Source organism: Phasianus colchicus, chromosome 12 (genome assembly GCF_987193195.1).
Source record: "Phasianus colchicus chromosome 12, bPhaCol1.hap1.1, whole genome shotgun sequence".
In the NCBI taxonomy this organism is placed as follows: Eukaryota; Metazoa; Chordata; class Aves; order Galliformes; family Phasianidae; genus Phasianus; species Phasianus colchicus.
This window is the reverse complement of record NC_143447.1, coordinates 1,781,322-1,795,435: the sequence shown is the minus strand read 5'-3', so window position 1 is coordinate 1,795,435 and position 14,114 is coordinate 1,781,322. Positions and strand designations below refer to the sequence as shown.

At 43.2% G+C, this 14,114-nt stretch overlaps 1 protein-coding gene across 15 annotated transcripts in view; it reads left to right on the top strand.

The window, feature by feature from the left end:
- The window catches only part of MYO9A (myosin IXA), a 163,822-nt gene that overhangs the window by 59,127 nt on the left and 90,581 nt on the right, over positions 1–14,114 (top strand). For 10 of the 15 annotated variants that reach the window (XM_090148602.1, XM_090148604.1, XM_090148597.1 and 7 more), the window contains exons 5-8: positions 1,470–1,569; positions 4,133–4,189; positions 7,220–7,320; positions 9,721–9,847. In XM_090148602.1, the coding sequence (XP_090004728.1) occupies positions 1,470–1,569; positions 4,133–4,189; positions 7,220–7,320; positions 9,721–9,847 (385 nt within the window). The remainder of the gene's footprint in view (positions 1–1,469; positions 1,570–4,132; positions 4,190–7,219; positions 7,321–9,720; positions 9,848–14,114) is intronic. The other 5 variants (XM_090148598.1, XM_090148596.1, XM_090148605.1 and 2 more) reach the window with 3 other exon arrangements.

The following is a 14,114-nucleotide window of genomic DNA, read 5'->3' as shown; positions in this document are numbered from 1 at the left end:
TTGAACCTCCTTGGGTTCACGTGGTCCCACTCTGTGAGCCCGCCCAGGTCCCTCTGGATGGCATCCCTTCCTTCTGTCGTATCCACCGCAGCACTCAGCTCAGTGCCATCAGCAAACTGATGAGGGTGCACTCGATCCCACTGTGTCATTGATAAAGATGCTGGATAGCATCGGTCCCAGGACAGACCCCTGGTTGGTCTGTCTAATGCCTGAACCAGGAGTTTATTGTCAATGGGCTCCAGGAGTCTCCTGGAGCAGCTCACTGCCTTGCTTTCCCAGCAGATCCCCAGGTGGTTGAAATCCCCAATCAGGATGAGAGGCTGTGAGTGTGACTATTCCTGCAGCTGAAGCACGGAGGCCTTGCCAGCAGGCTCCTCTTGTTCTGACAGCCTGTGTAGACTCTGAACACCAGATGTCCTTTATTGATCTGGTCCATAATTTCAATAAGCTCTCAAACTGATGATGGCCATTTTCAGAGGCAGCTCCTTGCCGTCCATCCACTTCTTAACATCGAGGGCAGCTCCCCCACCCTCCTCCCCTGCCTGTCCCTTCTGCAAAGCTTGTAGCTCTCTATCATAGAATCCAGTTGCACGATTTGTCTCACCATGTTTCCTTGATAGCACTTAGGTCATAGTTTTCTAATTGCAGCATGGCTTTCATCTCCTCCCGCTTATTTCCCGTGCTGCATGCATTGGTATAGAGGCACTTCAGCTGTGCTATCAGCTGCATTATCCTGGAGGGGCTGAATTTTTCTATTCTGTCACACAGAAGTGCAGCTGCCAATTTATTACTTATTTTTGTGGCAGTGAATTATTTTTAAAAAGTAAAAAATCCTGCACTGCAGATGAGCTTTCTAATTAGTGCATAGGCCTTGCATGTGTTTCTGAAGGGAAAACACAATGATGTCAGCCAGCAATTCCTGAAATCTCTTCCTGGAGGTATGCGTCCATGGATAAGAGGAGGATCTAGCTTTCCATTACTTAGTTTAATCTCTTGCATCACTGCAAAGTGCTTTCAGGCCATTTCTATACCACTCTCAGTATTAAGCAGCCTAGTTGTTGCACAAGGCCTTAATTTCTGTTTATATGATGAATCTACAAAAAACTTTGTAAATTGGAGCGTCTTCATGTCCTTCTGCATCAGTGTGAGAGTAGACCAATACAGAATAGTGACAGATTGAGCTTGTCTCTTACTCGGGAGGCTTTGTTGACAGGGGACTCAGTGACTCTTTTCCAGATTCGTGTCTTTTTTAGCTTCTCAGTTTGTTGTTCGATCCCCTAGAATTTTAACTGCATTCAAAGTTGCCCTAATAGCTAAAAACTGTGGCACTTTTCCCTGTTTATGTGCTGAAATTGTACGCACAGGTTTGAGCTGGGAAGCTGGAGTGTGAAGCTACAGGACTTATATGTGTTTCTCTACTCAATGCTGCAGTCTGTTTTCAAGTTTAACATCCTTTTCTTTGTCACCAGGAACTACCATGTATTTTATTACCTCCTGGCAGGAGCGAGCGAGGAAGAGAGATCAGCATTTCATCTTAAGCAGCCTGAGGAGTATCATTACCTCAACCAGGTGGGATTACTCTACTGGAGGCACTGACAATATCTTGCCTTTTCCACCACTGATAAGCATCAGCGTGTGCAGTGATAAACATGGGTCGTTTCAGTGCTCTATAGGCAGCAGTCCGTCACTGGAAATTAATCTGCATTGGCAACATGAACTTCTTAGTATGAAAAAAATCAGTTTCCCATTTTCTGTCCCCTAAGTGGAGTTATGTTAGATAGACAGCAGAAGCCACAAGCCAAACAAGGGAGAAACAGTAATGATCTACCTTTGTATGAATGTTTAGGCATTAACATGTGGCTGCTGAGAAGAGGAAAAGAAAAATGTGTGATGCCATTCAGGATGTAGTCCCAATTGTGTCTCTTTATGGCTGGCTGTCAGCACGAGCCTTTACATTTAACAATAAAAAAGTTTAATGTAAATGAAAACATGGAAACCATTGAAAATGTGGGGATTCAGAACGTGTGAGATACTATCAGTGCCAATCAGTTCATACTTCAGGAGATCTAATTTACTTCATGCTTAAGATGCAGTTGTGTATTGATAGTTGTAAATAGAGAATTTACAGGTTTTTGCTCAAAAAAATAAAATCAGTGGAGTAGGATGGGATGGAGCAGTAGCTGGTTCTATGTTGATTTTAACTGTAATTGCAATTTTCTTGGCCTGAAATGCAGTAAGCCATAAAGAGAAATTTAACCTGCAAGTTGGAGAGCAGCTCACATGCACTGTGCAACACAAACAGCCTTTGGTCTTCCTAGAAATATAGTTTAATTCTGTAATATTTTGTAAATCACTCAGGGCTCTTTAAAGGTGTTTAAAGTGGGCTTTCAAAGCCAAAATATAGTGTACTATTAATGACTGCCACCCACTTGTAGCAGGACTGGGAAATTGGCACAAATGAAGAGCATGCTAGGAGGTTTAGGCTTCTGCTCTCTCTTTTTGTGCCTCCTGCATCTGTGAGCAGCGCAGAGGTTGCAGAACGTGGTGTGTTCTCTCCCACCATCTGTGCTGCAGCTCTGCAGCTCCAAAGCGCCAGGATAATTTGAATGGATGGAATGTTTTGTCAGATTCACAGATTTTGTTGGGCAATCTGATAGTTCTCTGTTAGCCTAAATCATTGCCTTTAATTATAGTCTTTCCTTTTACTTAATGGTATCTTAGCGTTTAGGGTCATTAACATTTAAATTAAATAATGAAATTATGCTGCTGTAGGCAAGTAGGCCCCAGAAGGATGCAGAGGTTCATCTGGTGGGTGATGGAAGCAGACTCTGGGCTCACCTGACCACAGTGTATGGAGAGCAATGACATTCAGGACTCTTAGTGCTCTGATTATAATCATTTCTTTGCATTTAGTGTTTGTGTTAGACCAGTGAGTGCTGACACCTATGGGATAGTGGCTCCTTGAGGTGATTGCCTGGCTTCCTAACAGTGCAGTAGCAGCCTTCCCGTGTCCTGTAGGCAAGGGACAAAAAGGAAAATAAGGAGGAAGAAGAAAAAAGTCGTAATGGAAGAATGGGGAGAGAAACTGTGAACGTAAAAGGGGAAAGTACTAAAATGAGGCTTGAGCATTCACAGTAACTTCTTCAGAGTGTCCGAGAGAAATCTCAGCCTTTTAAAATGGAAAGAGAACAAACCCAGAAGTGGACATAAGTACGTAACTAAAATTAAATACTAAAATTTAAAAGCTATGCAATACTGAGCCAGGCCCCATCACTGACCCTCTGGGGTCCTTGAGTTATTTTATTTCTCCCAGGTTCCTCAATTCACATTGTTATGCAAAATAAAAGTGTATTTTGCATTGCAGATGAGGAATAATCTATTCAGGTACTTCAACAAAATGCTCTGTTGATTGTAAGTGCAGGGAGCAGGTTGAAAAAAATAGTTTCTTTCTAAAAGCTAATTTTCTTAAAATATCTGTGAAGTTTTTTTAGAACATCCCCCTCCCACCAATGATTGGAGTCATCGAGCAGCACACTGAATGATTTCTGTGCTGTACATTCGTATTTATCCATGCTGAAATTAGTAATTTGCAGGATCAGATCCTTGTTTTGGTGGAATCCACAGCCCCAGCACCACATCTGTGTTCCTCGCAGGAGCACTGAGTCCTGAGCCTGGATGAGTCCTCTCAAGTCTTCACTGTCTGACTGGAAAATGACAGGTGCTCAGGAGAAGCTGGTGCTAAAAACAAGTGAAACAATCACAGTTTTGCAGCATGCGTGTGTGTGTCTGGAGCAAAAGTTGAGAGCAGAAAAAGAAATCAGTGCCACTCTGCATAAATAGCTCTTTGGCTGTAGGTAAAGCAAAGGTTTTCCCAACCGTGGAAATCCTTCTTCAATTCATTTAGCTCAGAGCTTGGGAAATCTTCACTTGAAAACACTACAGAGAAAACAGAGCATCATAGATGTGAAATAATTATAAATCTAACTTTATGTTGATAAAATAGATCAGGAATGACTGTGCAGAATGATAGTTCTTTTATGTGGGAGGTCGATATCACTTCCCTTTCTGAAGAGCTGGTGGTGGGAGTCGTGTGGGTCTGAATGCTACTTACCTGGGTCTGCCTTGCTTTCAGATGACAAAGAAACCCCTCAGACAGAGCTGGGATGAGTATTGCTATGACTCTGAGCCGGTCAGTACGAGTACCTGCGTCCTCGGGGCTGTGCAGGGCTGCTCCTCTTGCTCACTTTTTGGCGAGGCACGCTGGGACATGGGCAGAGATGAATGTTAACCTGTTGCTGATCCTCTCCCCTGCCCTGCATTGGTGTTGCTTGTGTGTTAGCTGGTGGCAATACAGATACCCTTTCTGTTATCCTTTTTTGCTTATTTCTGTCTGGAAAGCTTCAGCAGTTTGGTTTGGATATGGTCATCTAGTTTTTGCAAATAGTAGCTCCTTCTTGATATACAGTACACATTGTTTTGTGTAAATTGGCTACTACAGAGTGATTTGTGAGGCAGCCTTGTGGAAATTGAAATGGCTGCCTGATAAAACTGCAAATAAGACCCTGGAAGCTCTAAGAGCTGGCTCGTTTCACATCAGCTCGTTGTGGTTGTAGCAGTGTATCTGCTGTCCAACTTCCAAGAAAAAAAGAAGACAAAACCAAACCCGCCCCATCAGCCATCTGCGAGACAATCAGATCCTCCGATTGCTCAGAATGCAAAAAGTTCCTCCTCCAAAAATAGTTCTGCTGTCCTTTCCAAATGGATCTATCCAAGAAAGAGATCGTGCTGCTTCGCCCCTTCCCCAGCTCCTTTGCAAGCAAGACAGGGGCTGTGGCTTTGGTCAGTGGTGTGCTTTGTGTTGGTGTGGCCTGCAGATGTGTCCCTGTGATGGTCTGTGTTGGTTTGTCTTGTACCACAAAGCATGTTTCCAGCCAGCTGCATGTAGTCCCAGCTAATTCTGCCATGCATGGAATGGTTGCTGCACCCAGCTAAGAGATCTGGAGGATGAGGTGATGTGGAAAGGAGCTGTTGTTCTCTGTGGCCTCGTATTTACAAGGTTTCAGCTGCAAACCCTTGTTACAAGAGTAAAAGAAGGAGGGAGTCTAGCCTCCCAGGGTTCAAAAGCATCAGAGACTGTATTGGCATCCTCATGAGGTCCTGTGAGAACACAGGGCTGCTTCCCTGTGTGCCTCAGGATACCAAAATGAGTTGCAAAGACCTGAATTGCTTTAGGAGTGGGTTAGGAAGATCAACTGGAGAAATGCCAGGAAAACCAAACCCTGCTTTGTTTCCTTATTTTGCGTAGGAAAACCATATGCCCTTACAACTGGGCTGTCTGTCTGGTGTTTTACTTTGCTCAGGGTTGTTTTCCATGCTGCTCATGGTAGGTCACATCCTGGCTTTTGGGATGATTTACTCTTAAGCATCCTCTGGCCTTTTTCCTCCATGAGATGACAACGAAGGCGTTGGGCTGTACCTTATGCACACTTCCAGCTTATAACAAAACCCCATTATATCTTCTCTGAGCTCTTCCAGAAATCCATGGATGGCTGCAACTGGCCAGGAGTAAGCAGGGGACTTGTTGCTCTAAAATCACTGAAACTCTTTGAAATATGTATATATATACACTCCTTAAAATGCATATTATTTGTACATAAATGCTTTAAAAATACATAAGTATTCATATGTATGCATATAAAATCCATTAGGAAACAGTACCTAGCACAGAACTGAAACACTGTGGAGCGCATCTGCTTTTAAGTAGATAATTTGCAAAAAGCTTTTCCATGTAGACTAATGACTTTGACAATTGTTATGTAAATTGTTCATTAAATGCCTTTGGCACAGATTGCACTATTTGTGAGTCAGCTGTGGTATTTCACTGTTGCCTTGTGAATTATTTTGGGTGAACAATGCCACGAAATGAAATGGGTTCCTGGAATGTAGATGGCCAGTAAAAGTGGCACTTGTCATCCCTTTAAAAAGTTTTTTAAAAAGCTCATTTGCAGAATTTGTGGATGCATTTTTTGGTTCTGCAGTACTCCAGGTCCTGCCTTGGTGGGTGTGAAAACTTCTCAAATTACCCACAGCATATTTGTAATGGCTGGGGATGCCAGGCAGCCACATTTGGGTTGTCCTACTATTTAATAGTAGGTAATAGTGCAGTGGACTAACTTGTAGAAAGTCTCCATTTAAGTGTTAGTAAATATTTTGAGGTTTAAGACAGTATTTGTATTGTGTGACAGGCAATAACATAATTTTGAATTGGAGACTGGAGATTTTTTTTAAGGAAAAAGTATAAAATCTGAGCTATGAATAATGAATAATCCAAAGGGGACCCAATGTCAGTCAAAGCATGCACGAGGTCCTTGGCTTTAGTAGTTTACTTACTGTTTAAGGAGGATTAGTTTAACTCTGTTCCCTAAGTGTTGGGAAGAATCTGGCTAACTAAAGCATTCAGCTGTGACACGTTAACTGCTGGGAGATAGAAGTAGTAGTGGATTCAAATTCCCCATAAAAACAGACCGATATTTTCAGTAAAGTTCATGAAAAAGATCTGAAACTTTCCCTTTCTTATGCAGCATTTCATTCACTGATTACATAGAATTACATACATTTCATTTTGAAGTATCTTAAAACAGAATTCTTCTATTTACTTAAAGGAGTTCCTAACGGGGCAGGACTTAACGTGGAATAAACTGCCTGGAAATGAGCACACTTGTTACTTCCCAGCCATTCTGCATGCTTGTTGTCCCCTACTTCTGGCCAAATAGTTATCATATTTAAAACTGCACTTTGGTTTGCTTGTAGGCAGACTGTTGAAAAGCTGATTTTCCTAGACAGCTTCAGTTTGTGCACTCTTTCCAATCTTGAAGAAGAAAAAATCTGCCTTGCCTCTAGAGCTGATCGTGGATTTCTATTGCATTGCGTATGCACTTCTTGCTCTGTGTGCTGCGGTGCCGTGAATTCCCTCTTGCTCTGGAGCAGGGTTCAGAGCAGTATCCAAGGGGCTGGGTGTCAGGGTCAATTAACCACTGTTATCCTGCATCCACATTAGCGAGGCCTCCTGCGTATCTCGTTTCCCAGTGCCAGATTGGAAATGTTCTGGTTGCCGATAAAAGCGTGGAGATCCTGGGATGATATTTATGAAGTGCTGACTTGGCCATCTGGACCTGTTCTGGCCTCAGTTGCAGGACTTAATTTTTCCCTTTGAACCCAGCAGGATTGCTTTTCCGTTGAAGGGGAGGACTTGAAGCACGACTTTGAGCGCCTGCAGCTAGCCATGGAGATGGTGGGCTTCCTTCCCAAGACTCGCAGACAGTGAGTTTATTTTCCATGTTAACAGGAGATTGTATTAATGAATTGCATTCATACAAGTACGTTATATATCTGTGTAATAGTAATATATATAACATAAAGATGATCCCTGTAATCAGTGAGATAAGCTAACGTAAATGAATGACACTTCAGTCTGGTGAGAAGGGTTGATGACACACTGACTGTTCATACAATAAAGGAAAAATCACACTGGCAAGATATAAGCAAAATATGGCCTTCGTTAATGTTATTAAGGCGTCTGTGCATATTGGCAAAAAGTTGGCATCTGGATGTGAACTATTCAGAATAGTCGTACTCTGCGTGTAATGAATCCAGTTTAATCAGAAAGCCATCGTATCTCATCCTTCTCCACGCAATTGCCAGTTTTTAGACTCACTTCCAAAAGCCCTTCATTCACCAATGCAGTGCAAATGCTGGTTGAAAACTTCGGCTTCTCAGTTGGATTGCAGCGCTGACTTTTGCCAATTGCAAGGAATTATGTGCTTTACATCCTTGACTGAACCACTGAGTAATTCCTGCATTGACTGACTCCATTGTTCGAGAGATTTGAGTAGGTTTGAATGAACTTGACAAATATGTTGCTAAGATTAGAAACAGGCTCAGAAAAAATATGTATTGATAAGTGATCTTCAGGGGAGTATTGTTTTTGACATCATAAGCATTGCTGAAGGGCAAATCAGTAGCTGGAACACAGAGAGAAAGCTGGTGCTTTTCTGAGTAAAACTGTTCAAATTTAATGAACCCCGTTCCTTTTTCTGAGATCTGGGAGGTTTATGTAGGAACAGGGGATTTTTGCTTTGTGCAAATGGCGCTTGAAACCCTATTCATCACCTAGAGGAGATGACATTTAAGCTACATCCACCATTACCTCCTGCTCTTTTAAGCATGGATTTTCTTTCTTTTTAACAAATTTCTGAGCCAGCCAGCAGTCAGAAATCCTTTACAGTGAAACATTATTTTACTTTCTGCTCCAGTAGGAACTTGTTTCACCTATCTGAGAATCTTCTTCACAAGCTCATATTTTATCCCAAGCATTAACAAAAGATGAAATCAATGCTGCTTTCTCTCTGTTCTTTCCACACACATAGATAAACCCAAGTGTGCACACTTTTACTGTCACTCTGTTGTATACATCAGTATACGCCCTTGTTTTTCACATCTATCTGCTTCTCATCAAGAGCACGTTGACATTCTCCTGACAGCATCATGGGGCATCACTGCTCCCTGAACTGATGCCACTGCATGCACTCAGGACAGATGCTGCAGCAGTGAGGAAGGCAGCACAGAACTAAATTGCTTCCCATGTTCTGCCCTGGGCGACTCATTACACAGCAGGAATCAAGTTGCAGCGACAGGTTTTCTAAAGCCTGTGTGCAGTGCAGGGGTGCTTACAGTGGGGTAATTTAATTGGCAGAGAAAGCAGTGGGTGGGTGTCTGAGTGGAGTAGGATATCCGTGTAAATTCAGGATTTTGATTTACTGCATGATAACTTCTATTTTTCACCCAGAGGGTGACTGGAACTGGAACAGGTTGCCCAAGGAGGCTGTGGATGCCCCATCCCTGCAGGCATGCAAGGCCAGGCTGGATGTGGCTCTGGGCAGCCTGGGCTGCTGGTTGGTGACCTGCACACAGCAGGGGGTTGGAACTGATGATCATTGTGGTCCTTTTCAACCCAGGCCATTCTATAATTCTATGATAATGAAGGACAGGCTCAGAGAGGTGATGCTGTGTTGTCCAGACAGGCTGGTGGTGTGGCGAGGAATCAAATGCAATTTCAATGATTGTTAGGTCCCCAGAAGGACAAATAAAGTACATAGCTGAAGTCAGCTGTGATTTATCCTGAACTTCATTCTTTTTCTTGTTATATGGCCTGCCATTGTGTAACCATGGCTTTGATTATGTTGAACTTCAGGCTGAGAATCAGGTGACCTGAGTTATTTTTTTGAGTTCAAGAAAATCACAGTGGAATTCTTTTCAAAAAGGCTGAATCAATGCAAGTTTGGTACTTGACTAAATGAAAAAAAATAATAATAATAACAATTAAGTGAGTGCTTGTTTTAAGCCTCATTTTTGAGAAACTATTGGCATAAGAGAGGAGACTAGAAAATTAGAGGAATAAGTCAAATAGAAAGGTGGCACTTGGATGTCTGGAGGTCAAGAGGACTGTGGAAAGGGCAGGATATGAAGTTCTATGTACTGAGAACAGTGTTTGAATGAGTTTTTATCACCTTTCAGTGTTTATGGTGATGAGATCCTGATCAATACCTGATAAAGATTTGCAGCCAGGTTTCACACTGAGCGTGCTGTTTGCTTTTTCAGTGGATTTAAGGAAAAACAGACAAAACCAACAAAGTGAAAATGAGATCTGTCTCTCTTCTTTAGAATTTTCTCTCTCCTGTCTGCAATACTACATCTGGGTAACATCCGTTACAAAAAGAAGACCTATCGAGATGACTCCATTGATATTTGTAACCCTGAAGTGCTGCCCATCGTGTCAGACCTGCTGGAGGTAAGCCTTTGCTTTCTCTCACTTAACTTTGACAGCTAATGAGCTACCTTTATTTTTATTTCTAGTTTCACTGAAGGGCAGATTGTCATATGTTAATGTAGCCTGGTCGTGTTTTCCATTAAGGAGTTATGAAGACTTTTTTTATGAGGCTTTAATGTAAAGTTTTTTCTTCCTAGCCATCAGTTCCAGTACAGTTGTATAACTGACTGAAAATAGTGTTTCTGAGGTTAAAACTTGAAAGATTGCAAGCAAGTTCTGGATGGGTCTAAAAGCTGCCATTCCTCGTGGTATTTTCTTCAATCGCTCAGGAATTCAAAAGCTTCCTCACCAGAATGCTCCTGAAATCTGTTGCAGTAGATGTATAAGAAACTACTGAAGGCCATCAGCCCACTCTGCTGTTCCAGGTAGTGGCAGTAGGGGATTCTGAGTGAACTCGCTGTGTTTTGTTGTCTTGATGTCCCTCTGCCAGCATCTACAGAGGTTGTGGTGGATATGCTGCAGGTGCATTTCACTCTGTCTCTTTGGTACTCATTTATGGACTTGCATTTATCTAGTGCTGGTTTGAACCTGTTGATGCCACCTGCTGTTTTACTGTGTAAGAGCCTGTACAGAGAGTGCTTTGTCCTCCCCGGATGACTGCTGTACCAGTGTCACTTGGAACAGGTGTCAGTGAGTTGGCACATCTCACCTGACTGATGCCCATTGCATCCAATCTTGCTGGGACATAGGAGTGTGCTCCATGAGCCCAGCTGCCTTAGATTTCCTACATCCCTCTGAAGAGTCTCTGGATGGTGTGGAAAGTTCACTTCTCCTATTTTCCTGCCAGAAGATAATTTGTCCTTCTGTGTACTCTCTCATTCCTCCCCTCGAGCAGCTGTTGTGCTGTCTTACTCCTTGAATTCAGGGGGTTGGTGCGCACAGATTTTCATAGCACTTCATTAATGCTCTGAATTTAGGGAGGGGAAGGCTTCTGTATAATACGGGTATGAGCAGCTGGATGCTCTTTGCTTCTTGGACTTGCAGACTGCAGAAATAAACAGAAGGAAAATGTGAGTTTGGATAGAATGTCATTGATCTGACCCGGTTAAAAATGGCTGCATTGGTCGCAGCAGGAATGCCAGGTCATTTAAGAAGTAATCACTTTTTGAGAAAGCTTTGAATAAGAGAGTGACTTGAAGATCTGAAAAAGTTCCAGGCTTTGGGTCGTTGCCCTAGCTTTCTTCTGCAAACAAATTCTTCTGCAACATCTGTATTGGGATGTTATTTGCACAAGCACATGTGAAATCATGCATCACTTGAGCCAGATTGACCCAGTGGTGGCTTTGTGCCATGCATTGGGGCGGCACCAGCATGGGTACCATGTTCACTTGTAGGTATGTACAATATATAGAGGAAAAAGAATAAATAAATGGATACATATTTTAACTTCTTGAAAAAACACTAGAAGCTGGAGTAGCTGAGCAAAACAGTCTGTTGCTCTTCTGTTGCTCTCAGTAAGTCTTTTGCAAGCTAACTGATCATGCACAGCACCAAAACTTCTTCATCAGGCATCAGCAGTGCAGATGTCAGGTAGGGTTTGTATGTCGTGCTGCTGTGTTTTTTTGTAAGTGGTGCTGCCTGTTCCCAAAATTGCATTTCTTTGGTTCTTTCCCTGTGGAAGTGCAGATGTTGCCTACAAGTGTAAACTTTCTGATGGACCCACTCCCCAGTCAGCTGAAACAAAGCAAGTACATTTTCAGGAGAGGCTTGGTTTCTGTTTCTGGAAAGTCCAGCCTTTGGAGACTTGAATTGCTCTTTTGCCATGTTGATTCAGTTCTGACCAAGGGGAGAACTGAAAGGTTCAGACAGGTGAATCGTACAGGACAGCCGTTGCACTTACCTACTTAGCACTTTCCAGACTGAGTGGAATCTTGTTATCCAGAGACCAAAAATCTCAGTTGAAGCAATTAGATATTTTGCATTTTATCTTACTTGGGTAATTATTTTTTTACTCTTTTTTTTTTGTGTTTGTGTGATCACTGAAAATACAGAGTTATTCTTTTCATGCCAGTGTTACTGAAAAGATTTTAAAAGTTGCTAATTCCTTCTCTACGTCTTGGCATTACTTACCAAGACTGAAAAATCATCTCAGTGAAATTAATACTGGCTGACAAACACTTGAATTTCTTTCCATGCAGCCATTGGCTGCTCAGCAGGGCAGTGTGGAGTATAGAAGAGGATGCAGCTATCCCTCCTGTGATCTGATACTTACAGGCAAGAAATCTGGGGCTGTTGTGGTTTGTTCTTTTTTTTTCTTCGACGTCTTGCTGGATTTGTTCATTCAGAGATTTGACTCGGAAAAGAGAAGGGTTGCATCTGAGAGCTGCTGAGAAGAAGGGATCCAGGGACCCAGAAGTACAGCACCAAGGGAGTGGTTGCCTTCCTGGGGAAAGGAACAGCCAGCCTGGCTGCAGTGAAAAAACTGAGCAAAATTAGGCACATTTTCTCCCTCCAAAGGGGACGTCTGGCCCAAAGTATCATGAGCTTGCTGCTTCTCATTGGGAAGAGTGGAGCCTTTGAGCCTCCGAGGTCAAATCTGGGGGAGTTTCAATAGTCAGTGCAAGAGCACCGAGTAACTTTTTCTTTCACTGAGATCCTTAGCCATCGTTTGCACGGAGAGATTTGTCTCCCTGTGAAATGAAGCTGACGTGTGGATTTTTGAAGAAATCAGGGAGGAGATGATGACCTGAGATGGATTTTATTTTTCTTAAATGCTGACAGCTCCTTCTAATACTCTTTTAGTTTATTAAAACATCCAGACCGGCGTTTGTTGAAAAAGCAAACTGCAGTGTAGGATTTTGGCCAGCCTCTGTGGATCATTGTTTCATTTACTGTAAGACCTCGATTTCTTTTCTCAAGCATAGACATAGCGTGTGGATTATGTGAGGCTTTTGGCAGGTTTTTCTCGGCCTTTGTTTAAACTCTGCTGAAATACAGCGCTGCGGCGTGATGTCAGTGCTGCCTGATGGATCGAGCAGACCTGGAAGGCTCCACAGGCAGTGAAATTATGGCAGGCAGAAGGAGAGATCCTCCTCAGAAACCAAGGATTGTGTAAAACCCTCCTGGGGAAAAACCTGGAAGCGCTCCTTCGTGGGTTTATTGGTATCCATCTCTTCTCTGCAGTCCAAACTGAAAAGTGCTCCCGCCCCTCCACGTGGACGTGGGACTGCAGGGTTTTGTGTCTGGATGTGGAACTCATCCCTGGGCCCGTTTCAGCTCGAGGAGCTGTTTGTTCAGAGCTCGAAGCCGAGCTGATGCTGTGCAGGTCAGCAGGGATCCGTGCCTTTATTAAACTGCAATGGTACATTTGTGACTTCCTAAGCGTGATTAACAGAAACGATCTCCTAGAAATTATCTGCTGCCAGCTCACCATAAAGGAGACTATTTTTTCCCTTAGAAGAGCAAGGATACTTTTGTGTGTGTTTACTAGTGGCAGAAATTAGTTCCATGGCAAGCATCCAGTAGGGAAGGCAAGTTTTGTCTTTGCAGTTTTACATCCAGTTGTTAGGCTTAGATAACCAGCCTCAGTGCAGACAGTGGTAAATAAAAGTTATGGACTGACCAAAGTCAGTTTTGCCCTGTCTCTTTTGCACTGACCACGTTGGCTCTTGCAGCCAGCATCCACAGGAAGCGGCTGAAGCTTATTTTCTACAAAAAAATGATCTGTGTCAGCTCAGAAAAATCCCTCAGGCAGCGTGCTCCTTGTGTGATAAGCATCTCAGCAAGCACTAGCTGGGGGGAAAACGAGCTCCAGCCTTCCTTTCTGCATCTGCTCTCAGGTTGAAGTTTGGGTGCGAAGCTCAGAGCTGGGACTCCAGTCAGGTAACTTAGTTCTCGTAAAAGAAAGCCGGAACCAAAAGTTCAGCTCTGGTTCAAGAAGGAAGCCCATCCTGGCAGTGACTAAATTTAATTTCTCTTCCTCCACACCAAGCGGCTTTTCAATAAGCTCTAAACCTCACAATTCAGTTCTCAAATACAGAAGCAGCTAGTCTCCTGTGCACAAGGTGAGTCAAATACCTCCATGCTGTGACCTTCAGTTAAAACTTGGATAGCTCAGCTGTGCTCATCATCAAGTGTTGGCTTTCAGCAGTGGTGCAGCAAGCAAACCATGCTCTGCTGGGCGTTAGCTGTGGGCAGATCTTCAGAATTGTCTTCTGGAGCTGAATGCCCCAGCCTTGCCAAGTGTGTTTTTGTATGGGAGACCCCTGCAGGTGTGCACACAGCAGGC